Here is a 12,133-nt window from a genome sequence, read left to right as displayed (position 1 = left end):
AAAGCTAAGTTACTGAGGAAAAAGTACATGGGCGTGTGAAGGCGGGAGTCCAGTCTGATCAGCGTTATCATGCCCACATTGCCCAAGAGGGTGACGAGGTAAACCGCCAGGAACAGCACGAAGAGGACAGGCTGGAGCTCTGGACGATCCGTGAGCCCAAGTAGAATGAACTCGGTTACTGCACTGCCGGTTGTGTTCCACATCTTCTAAGACTCAGTCTGCACTTCATACTGTGAAAATAGAGCAAAGGGAGAGGGCTGAAGCCCTGTAAGTGACAGCCGGAACTATTTTCCTCTAAAAATATATCATCCACAACAAATTTTACTGTGACCCTACTTAGTATTTCTACTAAGTCATTATTTTCCTTGTCTTTGTATTAAATTACTATTATATTTTGCTTTACATGCCTATTCTTATACCTATACCTATAAATCTATGTCTATATCTATATTTATACCTATACTTGCAACTCAGCTATATCTTCCCCATCTGCATTTCTTTTTCTCCTTCAACCTCTGTTCATCCTACATGGCCCAGATTCAAGGCCACTTCTTTATGAAGTATTTCCATCCTGCTCTTCTCATGCATGAGAATAAATTAATCTCTTTGTGCTCTATGCTGCCAGCACACCCTAAATATCATTGATTTATTTTTTAGCACAATAACAATCACAGCAGTATTTCTACATTCTACTCTTCACTAGTTCTTCTAGGAGAGGAACAAAGTCCAGTTTCTTATTGTACTTGGGGCCACTTATCACAGATTTATATAATGAATTTAAAAGAGTGGGAGAGAACTAATTCTAGATTGTATATAGAGTCAGCGCATTGTACCCCACAAATACAGTAATGTACACAGTTACGATCAAACAAAAAAAATGAAAAAATTATTTACAGTTTTTTGCCTACCTCTGTATCCTGATAGTGTTTTGGTGTAATGCCGTGAATTTTGTGTACTAAGCAATTTCTTATGAAACTTGATAATCAAGCAAATTCATAGTAGTTCATCTATGTAATGCAACTTGTATCAAATAAAAGAAATGGTTGCCTCTGGCTTTTTATTTCTATACACCTCAGTGCCAGCACTGAATCCCCTCTTCATTTCTCTCAAGATGCTTTTGCCATTTCTTTTTTGCTTGTTTTTTTTTTTTTTCTCACAATTTTAATCTCAATTTAAAATGAATCACTGTACTGACAACTGTGAGTTTAGAAAGGTAGTTATCAAGTGTCTCTTTGTTGCTTTATATCCTTTACCTAGAAGGGCAAGTACTTAACAAACATTTGTTGAATACCTCAATAAAAGTTATTGACAATATATATAGATCTTTAACCATATACTAGGTTTTAGCTCTAGGCTCTGTGTAATAAGAGATTTAATACTCAGAATACCTTATGTGACAGCTACTATCATTTTCCTATGTTACCACTGTTAATGATGAAGTATAAAAAGGTTAAACATATAAGAGAGATTCTACCTAACAAATGTAAAAGTTGTAACCTAGCTGTTTGTGTCCTCACATTAAAAAAAATAAAAAGTTAAACAATTGGGTGAAGGTCACACTCTTAGTGGGTACAGTATCTGAGCTTTGGACTAAAGGTTGTCTAATGTAAGAACCTCCTTCTTAGACCCTGCTGTGAAAAGCTGACCTGTGTTATGAATTTCCATATGCAGACCAGGAAGACTTTGAGACATGTGATAGTAAGAAACAGCAGGGGACATGGACAAGCCTGGCGGTCCTTACACGGTGAGGCATGAGGAGCACAGGTGTGTCACACACACTGTCCTGCACACAGGCATGTTCTACTGTGTGGACAAATCACACTAGTAGAAGCAATGACACATCTCCACGTTAGGAATTAGTCAGGGACCCTGGATTACATTATTGTTTCTGCAATTAAAAAGCTTTGCCTCTGAAAGTGCTGATAATAAGGTCTGACTTGCCTTCCTTCAAATCATTGTGGACGTCAAACTAAACCTTCATCAAGCAATGCTTTTGATACCATGTGATTAGGCACCGTAAATACATAAGTGAACAAATCTTAAAAACCCTTGCCTTTCTGCATTCTTCCTAGTGGACAGATACTGACTGAATTTTAAGTAAACAAATGATGTCTTAACTAGCAAATAGGAAAATCAAGGAAGGCCTCAATTTAAAGATGACTTTTATTTATGCAAAAAAGCTAAAGCAGGGAAAGAACAAGGTTTAAGGCTATCTTAGGAAAGTGTTCTAGGAAGAATAAAAGCAGATGTAAAGATCCCATATATGATCTTTCTTTAGAAATGCTAGTGGTGTGTGTGTGTGTGCGTGCACAGCATTTATACAGAAAACTTCAGCTAGGTTCCATAAAACACAAACATTTACTTAATCAAAAGTCTGATCCATCTCTACCAACAACTTTCTGTACCACTCTACCACTAAGAGCATGCACAGCCTTCCCTGGAGAATAGGGGTCAGTGGTTGGTTGCAGCCACTCTTCAAGAAACATCTAGCAGAAAACATTCTGAAATATAAGATGTATTTGTGTGTCAGCAGAAAAGTGGCAAAGGGATGTATTCACACTTCCCTACACCCAGGAAGCCCCAAACAGAGAACAGATGTTGCTTAACAGAACAGAGAAAGCTGGGAGTAAAAAGGTCAGGGTGTGAAATTTTCAGACTTAAAACAAGATACGTCTAAGGCACTATCTGTGGCTCAGTGAGTAGGGTGCTGGCCCCAAATACTGAAGGTGACTGGTTCGAACCCAGCCCCTGCCAAATGGCAGCAAAAAACGAAGAGCCAGGCATTGTGGCAGGCACCTGTAGTCCCAACTACTTGGGAGGCTGAGGCAAGAGAATCGCCTAAGCCCAGGAGTTGGAGGTTCCTGAGAGCTATGATGCCACGGCACTCTACCAAGGGCAACAAAGTGAGACTCTGTCTCTAAAAAATAAAAACAAAAACAAACAAATAAAAAGAAAACCAAGATACATCTAGAAATTATGCTTGAGGTCTGATTTGTTCTAGGTGAGTTAATAACCACCTGTGGGCTTTTAAAAAACACTTTTCATTGACAAGATCTGTGACTTCTCTGGGATCCTTAAATAACCCATTTGAAGCAGGGCAGAGGTACTTAGGAGAGGTGAGAAGAAAGAACACTATGAACCAGACGTGTGTACTCAGAAAGAAATCCACAGCGGGGCTGGCAGGCTGGCTGTTGACAGATTGAGAGGAAAACGCCTTATAAATAAGAAACATCTATCTGTCCAGGTCTGTTCCCAGGTTAGTCTCTACGTGATGGAGAAAAGGGGGTAGGTTTAGGTCAGGAGGAAGCTGTAAGTTGTGAAACGTTGATGAGCTACATAATATACTGTGTCCAGTAAATGTAAGGAGCCTTGTTCAACAATTACTAAGGATATTGTGACCATGACAGCAAAACTGGGGCCCTCTGAGCACAAGCCTGGAACACATAGGCTATCAGAACTGAAAATGGATATGGAAGCAGGAGAGTACCAGTCTCCCTTCAATTGAAACAAAAATTGAAAAACATACCCAGCCCAGCTGAGGATACACTAGCAGCTGACCCATTCCAAAGGCAAGTTGTCTGCGTAAATTTTGTGTGCTGCTCAATTAAAAGGGAATGAAAGGAGATTTTTCTTTCAAAAAAAAAATAAATAAAACAAGAAAAAACTTTAGCGATATTTCAGTGTGAGAATGATTCTTAAGCATCTTGGTTTTTTGTATTTGGTTGTCTATTTATATGCACTTCTTCAAAATTCCAATAAAATTATGACTCCTTCACCAAAATAAATGTATATACTCAAAATCCTACCTCTCTCAATATAAGGATCTTATCAATCACTTGCATCTAAGTATTTAACTCCGTCAGTAGAATAAGACCCATATGATGCCTGAAAATGGCCTTATGTTTTCATGATGAGTGGAGTGCTGGCCTTTGGGGAATGTTTCGCAACAGTGAGATTTCTATAAATTATGGATCAAGAAGGTCAAAGCAAATTTCAGTAAGCATGCTGTAAGGGGAATTAATTGAGATCAAAGTCTACTACTAAAATCAGACAAGCCTGAATGTACACATTTCTTTTTTTTTTTGAGACAGAGTCTCACTTTGTCGCCCTAGTCGAGTTCCATGGTGTCACAGCTCACAGCAACCTCAAACTCTTGGGCTTAAGTGGTTCATTTGCCTCAGCCTCCCAAGTAGTTGGGACTATAGGTGCCTACCACAATGCCTGTCTATGTTTTTTATTACAGTTGTCATTGCTCTTTAGCTGGCCCTGGCTGGGCTCAAACCTGCCAGCATCAGTGTATGTGGCTGGCGACCTACCCACTGAGCTATGGGCGCGGAGCTCTGCATGTACACATTTTTAAGAAGCAATATGCATCAAAGTTAATTTTGTCTTAGCAATGTGCAGGAGAAAATATACTGCTGCCAATTTATAGTTATAAAGGTAGAAATAACCAATATGTTTGAAATGAAAATAGAAACATAATATTAGCAAGCAGCCTTCAAGTGACAAAGTCCAAATAAAGCAAGCTCATGATGAGTGTTGTTAGAAACGCAGTTAACACTTTTCATAGCTCCTCTTCCCTCTCTGTTTCTTTGCACACAGCCCCTGCCTTTTTTCAGAGATAAAAACCAATCTTGATCCCTACTCATTTGCAAAGCCAAGGAAAACTTGATTCTTAAGAATGGTACATGTAAGTAATTTCTGGATCTCAGTTTGAGGCTTTAGTACAACTTCTTCCTGACTAAAAATAAAGAAGCTGAAAAGGCAAAGACTTACTTTTGATTCTGACATACATTTATTTTCTCCACTTGATTAAGGAAGTTTCTTGATGCCTCTCATCCTATAAAATGTCGTCATATTTATACCAGGATGTGAAAGATAAGGACCTGCTCTTAAAGCAAATTTCCCAGGCTCTGAGGAGCAGCAGTGATGTTATATCTGTAATCACCCCTTTGGGTTTAATTGGAACACTCTGGGATCAAGAAGTTAATCAGATGCTGGCCATATTTTCGGTAATTCCTCACTGATCAGTGTTTGTCCGAAGAGTTCTGTGGAGAGCACATATAGGTTTCATCTTCCTTTTATTATGTATATGGAAAGAAAATTTAACTTGATCTACTCTCTGAAAAAAAATTAATTATGAAATATAGTCTTGTAAAAAAAGAAATATAGCCTTGTTAACTATAGGCGTAAGTATTTACAGCAAGTCTGTAAAATCTAACCATCTTGCAATAGTGAAACTTTGTATGCCTCAGAAAGGAACTCTCTATGTCCCCGTCCTCATAGGCCCTGCTAACTACCACTATGTTTTCTGTATCTGTGAGTTTAACAATTATGGATACTTCATATAAGTGAAATCTTGTAGTATTTGTCCATTTGTGACTGTCTTATTTCACTTGGCATAGTGTCCTGCTGGTTCATCTACACTGTCGCATATGACAGAATATCCTTTTTTAAGGCTGAATAATACTCCAGTGTGTCTATCTATTTCATAATTTTATCCATTCTTCCATTAGTGGACTGGACATTTGGGTTGGTTCTACATCTGGACTATTTGGAATAATGCTGCTATGAACATGAGAGTGAAGACATCTCTTCAAGATTTTAATTTTAATTATTTTGATTATATATCCTGAAAGTAAGATTTCAGGCTCATATGGTAGTTCTATTTTTAATTTTTCTGAGAAATCTCCCTACTTCTTTCCACAGCTGCTATACCATTTTACATTCTTACTAACCATGTATGTGGATTGCAATTTTCCCACATCCTCACCAACACTTGATATCTTTTGATTATTTGATAATAGCCATACTAAGAGGTATATAGAAGAAATACATTAAATGTATGGAAAACTATATAATATAATTTAAGATAAAAGAAACTCTATGAAGAAGGAAGTGTAGATGGATAGTTCTACATGAAGACTCAGAGAAATCTTTTTGAGAAGGTGTCATTTGAATAGTAAACAATTCCCAAATATGGAATGAGTATGAATATTTTTGGTTCTCATTTTTGTGCCACTAACCCGCTCATGAAAATCTTTATTTAGGGAAACAGAGATAACGTTTAAAAGTTTCAGTAACTCTCTTCCAGTTTTTTTGTGAAAATAAGATATGATTGTATAAATTACTTCTCAAAAATTATACCTAAAAGCTATTTATTTACTTCTCATATATATACAGAAAAACTTGCAGACAAAAACTGATTTTTAGAAAATCAGTGACATATTAATAGATGTCTAGAATCTTCACAGCACAAAAAGATGTATTTTTTAGTAAACAAATGTAGATAATTACTTACCTATAAATGCTGACTCACCATAATTTATAAAACAAAGTGGGAAGGTTTATAATATATTTCTTAGGTATATTCCCTAAAGTATTTTAAAACTAATTCTAAAAAACCCATTAAAACTTTTTTCTATTTGTTGGTTTCTCAAGGCTGTGCCTTTAATTTGATGTTTTGTGATGGAAGATTCTACTTTGAGGATGAAATTCCTAAATAACACATGTGTACCCTGCTTGTTATATGTAAACATGAAATTTTAGCACAAATAGAAAATGTTTTTTTTTTTTTGCCCTTTTGATTTTTTCAGTACCAATTAGTTTCACATCTTCTAGAACTTCATGTGAATAAAAGCATACAAGACGTATAGTTAATCCTTGAACAATGAGAGGGTTGGGTAGCAGATCCCTACACATTTGAAAATCTGAGTGTAACAGCCTACTGTTAACCATAAACCTTACTGATAACACCAATATTTGATTAACACATATTTTATGTTGCATAAATTATTTACTGTATTCTTACAATATAGTAATCTGGAGAAAAGAAAATGTTATTAATAAAATCATAAAGAAGAGAAAATATATTTAGTATTCATTAAGTGTTAATGGATCGTCATGAAGGTTTTCATCCTTCAAGGCTAAGGAGGAGGCAGAGAAGGTGTTGTTCTTACTGTCTCAGGGATGGCAGAGGAAGAAAAAGTGAAGGAGGTAGAAGGGGAGCAATCCCATTTATGATAGCTAATATCTACGAACAATTTAACCAAAGATATAAAGGATCTAAAAAAGGAAAGCAGGAAAACTATAAAGTACAGATGAAAAAGTGGAAAGAAACACAATACATGGAAAATATTTTATGCTCATTGATATGGAAGGATTAATAGTGTTAAAATGGCAAAATTACCCAAAGTAATTTATAGATTCAGTTCTAAACACCAATGGCATTCTTCACAGAAATGAGGGGGGGGGGTATTAAAATCTGTATGGAAGCACAAAAAACCCAGAGTAGCCAAAACTATCCTGAGCAAAAAGAACAAAGCTGGAAACATCACACTACTCAGCTTCAAAATATAATACAAAGCTATAGTAATCAAATCAGAATGGTACTGGGGTAAAAGCAGACACAGAGACCAATGGAACAGAGTAGAAAACTCAGAAATAACCCTACACTTTTACAGCCAATTTATTTTCAACTTATGTCCCCAAAACATTCAATAGAGAAAAGATAGTCTCATCAATAAATGGTGCTGGGAAAACTGAATATTCACACATAGAAGAAGAAAACACTCACTCTACCTCTTGTTGTCTAAAAAAATTAAGTCGAAATGGGTTAAAGACTTAAATCTATAACCTGAAACTAGAAGGAAACATTGAAGAAACTGTCCAGAATATTGGTCTTCCCAAAAGTTTTTGGGTTGACTTCAAAAACACAGGCAAAAATAGAATGGACTATCGGGATTACATTAAGCTCAAAGGCTCCTTCACAGCAAAGGAAACCATCAACACTGTGAAGAGATAACCCAAGGAATGGGAAAAAAAAATTTATGAATTATCCAGAATACAAAAGTAAGTCAAACAACTAGACAATAATAATGATGATAATGATTTAATGAAATATGGACAAAAGCCCCAAATGACATTTCTCCAAAGAAAAAAGAATGGCTTTTATCAAAATAATAGTATGTCAATGAAAATGGGGAGAAAGAGGAAACTTCCTACACTTCTGGTGGAAGGGTAAAGATTATAGACACTATGTAAAACTGTCCATATATTTCCTTAAGAAATTAAAAATAGAATTACCATTTGATCAAGCAATTTCATTACTACATTTGCACATTGTACAATCATCCAGTTGTATCCCATAAATTTATAAAGTTATGATTTCAATTAAAAATGAAAAAAATTTTCAAAAAAAGAAAAAAAATCAATATAAACACAACAATTTAAAAATAAACAAAATAAAGGACTTGGATTTCTCACAGAAAAATTTGAATATGTAATAAACAAAAAGTTTTTTTTGTCATCAACTACACACACACAAATAAAAACATCAAATTCCCCTTATTCATTCAAAGAGAACAGTGAATGAACAGGTAATGGTAATGAGAGAGTGGAAAAAGAGGTCACATATTGGTGGTCATTCAGCCTGGTAAAACAAGAAAACACATAAAAAGAAAAAAGCTCCAAAGGAAATTTGGCATTTTCATCAAAAGACTCATGAAAGAGGATTTTCTTGGATCAATAATATCATTTTAAAGATATACTTTAGAGAAATAATCTGAGACATAATCCAATGATCCTCATTTTTGTATAATTTGTGTAAAATAGAAAAAATACTACCTACAGTGGTTGACAAGTTTCTGAAAAATAGTTGGAAGCACAGTAACAATTAAATGAACTGTCATTTCTACGATATTTGATAATTCTGTCTTTACCAATGGGAGTGCTGTGGATAAACCCCTGTGTTCTTTATGGACTATATGGTGCTATAACAGTGTCTTCTGGTCTTGTCGTTGAGTTTCTGTGTCATTTTTTGAATTCACTGAGGTGGCACTGTGAACTGAAGCTAATAATTTGAAACATCCTTACAAATCCCACTCAGAGATTATAAAAGGCAATTAATACTCAATAATTAAATGGGTTATGAAATTAAATGTCAATCAATTTAAGATGCTCATTAGTTGGTCAGGTAACAAGGATCTGACCTGTCACCCAAACATCTACGTTATTTAACTAATAGTTTCCTTTGAATTACTTTCTTTATTGCTCTTTTAACTTCTTTGTTTCTCAGACTGTAGATCAACGGGTTTAACATGGGACTTACAAAGATATAAAAAACAGCCACAATTTTTCCCTGTTGGACAGATGCCTCAGAAAGGGGCCTCAGGTACATACAGAACAGTGTCCCATAAAAGATGGTGACAGCCGTCAGATGGGAGCCACAAGTGGAGAAGGCCTTGCTCCTGCCCTCAGCAGAGCGGATGCGCAAGATGGCTGTGAAGATGAAGATGTAGGAGATGAGGATGATGGTGAGGGAGCAGGTGAGGTTGGAACCAGCCACCACAAACATGGCGGTCTCTTTGACATAGGTGTCTGAGCAGGCGAGGACCATGAGAGGTGGGTCTGCACAGTAAAAGTGGTTGATCTCATTGGGTCCACAGAAGGACAGACGGAGCATCAGGATGGTTTGTGCCAGACCATTTGCAAAGCCGTAAATGTAAGGAGCAGCCACGAGAGAGAGGCAGACACGTCTGGACATTTTGCTACCATAAAGCAAAGGCTTGCAGATGGCCATGTAGCGGTCATAAGCCATCACTGTGAGCATATAATAGTCTGTGATCACCAGGGAAATAAAAAAGTGAAACTGTATAAAACAGCCAATGAAGGAAATGGTTTTTCTCTTGGATAAGAAATTAACCAGCATCTGAGGAGTGACATTGGTGGCATAACACAGATCGACAAAGGAGAGGTGACTCAGGAAGAAGTACATTGGAGTGTGTAGTTTCGAGTCACTTCTGATTAACAAAATCATGCTCACATTGCCGCTGACTGTGACAAGATAGATGAGTAAGAACACCACAAAGAAGACAGGTTGCAACTCAGCTCGGTCTGTCAGTCCCAGGAGAATAAACTCAGTCACCATTGTATAGTTTGTCTTTAACATTGTGTTTGCTTGGCTTCTAGTGAGGTCTAAAGGAAAGAAAATACAAATGCCTTTTGGTTTTTTCATGTCTCCATTACCCCCCAGAAATGTCATCCAACATTTCTTCCTCTTTTCTCAAACTTGCAAATATACATGGTATAAAGAGCCTACTGAGCATGTGATTGATATTTTTCATTTTAAAAAAATTTTAGACTGCCACGAATGATTAGATTATATTGTTTGCATTTGTTGGGTAAAGTCAAATTGTAGTTGAGCCCCTTGCTCAGGAGGTGTGCCATAGGCCCCTACACCAAGCCTGTTAGCTGACTGATATGTTGAACATCTAATTTAATCTAGAGCTCTCCGTATAAAAAGGCAATCCTCTATTTTAAATGATTTTCAGCAAATATTTTCATATTTGAGCAGCCTTATCTTTTAACTTTTTGTAAATTTTCTTTACACATATCCACTTACACTTTCCTTGAACAAATGAGTGTAAACATTGCTTTTCTTTAAAATTACAATCTTTTATTTTACAATATACTTTGGGTGTGGTATCTAAAGTACAAGCCATTGAAATTCATTACACTTTGCACAGCTGAGTGCACACATGGAAGTGGAACTGATGTCCAGTGCATATCCTATAGAACAGGAAACTCTTTACCTGTGCCTCTGAACCCAAGATGGTTTTCAAACTGTTCCCTCACCCTGTTCCCCACTGCAGATGGTCCTCATCTGACCAAATATTTCTTCACTTTTAAGGCTTAGCCAGGATTTTTTTTGTGCTATATATTTTGAACCAAGGAGGCAAAAATTGGCTCTTGGGGAGCGAAAGTAAATCTTAACTATTTTTTGGTATAAATGATATATATATATATATACACACCAAGTACATAAACAATAAACACAAGTGTGTGTGTGGGTATACAATACATATATACAAATATTGATGCTATAAATGTTTATGGGGGGACAAGTGTACCAAAGGGCACCAGGATAGGAACATAATTATGAAAAATTGGTTGAGAAAACATGTCCTCGGATAAAAATAACTATGTCTCAAATCTATCTCATTGTAACTCCTATAAATTTAGGCAAAACGTAGAACATGAATTCAGTAAAGTCCTTGAAAACTGTAACAGATCATAGTAAATAATAATCATATTAGCCATACATTTGAGATTATACTTACAATATCATGAAGTTCATCTCCCAACATTTAGGCAGGATAAATGTGACTATGAAGACTTTTATGGAAAGATCAAAAATTCTTATTCCAGGATATATATACAGATTTGATAACGTTATACTCCCTGGAAACAGGTGTCTTTCCAAGGCACTTTGTAAATTTCACACTCAAGAATCTTACCCCTTGTATTACCTCATTCAGTACATAAGAACTTTGCGCTTAATGACTAAGGTAATCGTAAATCTATGGAATCACAGTTATTTTGAGTTTTTCTTTTGTCAAGCTCATCAGGCTCATTGAATGTTAATAATAATTTTAATAATGATTGCCAAATAAGAAAATATTCTTTCAGGGCTATTAGAGAAGGGCATTTATAATTAGCTTCCGGATATTAACAAATTAATCAAGGTTCAAAATAATTACTATCTCTATCTTTGCACTGTGGAGGAATGAGGTGATGTAAAGCAAGGAAGAGCCCAGGCAGTTTAACTGAGCACATTATGAGAAAAAGAACACAGCATCCTACTGGTCTGAGCAAGGGTATCAGAGAGACACTTTTGCAAATGGACAGAAGTGGCTTTGGGGACATCTGAGACATTTATATTTCCCTGAGACATTTTCATGGAAACCTTGCCACTGCTCAGCCTCCCAAAGAGTCTAGAAGGTCAGTCTTTGGCTTTAACAAAGGTGGAGCCTCGTTGGGATGTGGTCGTGGTTCAATTTGAAGTAGAAAAATAAATTTCGAGAGGCTTCTTTCATAATATGTATTTTTTAATTAACTTCAAATAATTAATTAGATGATGAACCTAAAAGTTGCCAATTGTTCATGAGGGGGGTCAGAACTACTTGATACAACCTCTGTAACGACAAAGAGTAGCGCTGATTACTCAAAAGGAATCAGAAAATTCATTTAATAGTGTACCCGTTGATTCTTCATGAAGCTAGAGAGTAGACATTATTGAGCCTCAGCAGAGTCTTATAATAAGTTACTGAGAATTTGCAGTCTCACTTTCTAG

General features: G+C 36.2%; 1 protein-coding gene across 1 annotated transcript in view; it reads right to left on the bottom strand.

The window, feature by feature from the left end:
• The window catches only part of LOC100948168 (olfactory receptor 1030-like), a 10,728-nt gene extending 779 nt beyond the window's left edge, over positions 1 to 9,949 (bottom strand). Inside the window, exon 1 of the mRNA XM_003802466.2 lies at positions 9,242 to 9,949. Coding sequence (XP_003802514.2) covers positions 9,242 to 9,949 — 708 coding nt within the window. The remainder of the gene's footprint in view (positions 1 to 9,241) is intronic.
• Positions 9,950 to 12,133: the final 2,184 nt, after the last annotated feature.

The sequence above is a fragment of the Otolemur garnettii genome, unplaced genomic scaffold (genome assembly GCF_000181295.1).
Source record: "Otolemur garnettii isolate 467f Iridium unplaced genomic scaffold, OtoGar3 scaffold00247, whole genome shotgun sequence".
Taxonomy (NCBI): Eukaryota; Metazoa; Chordata; class Mammalia; order Primates; family Galagidae; genus Otolemur; species Otolemur garnettii.
This window is presented reverse-complemented; position numbering and strand designations above follow the sequence as displayed.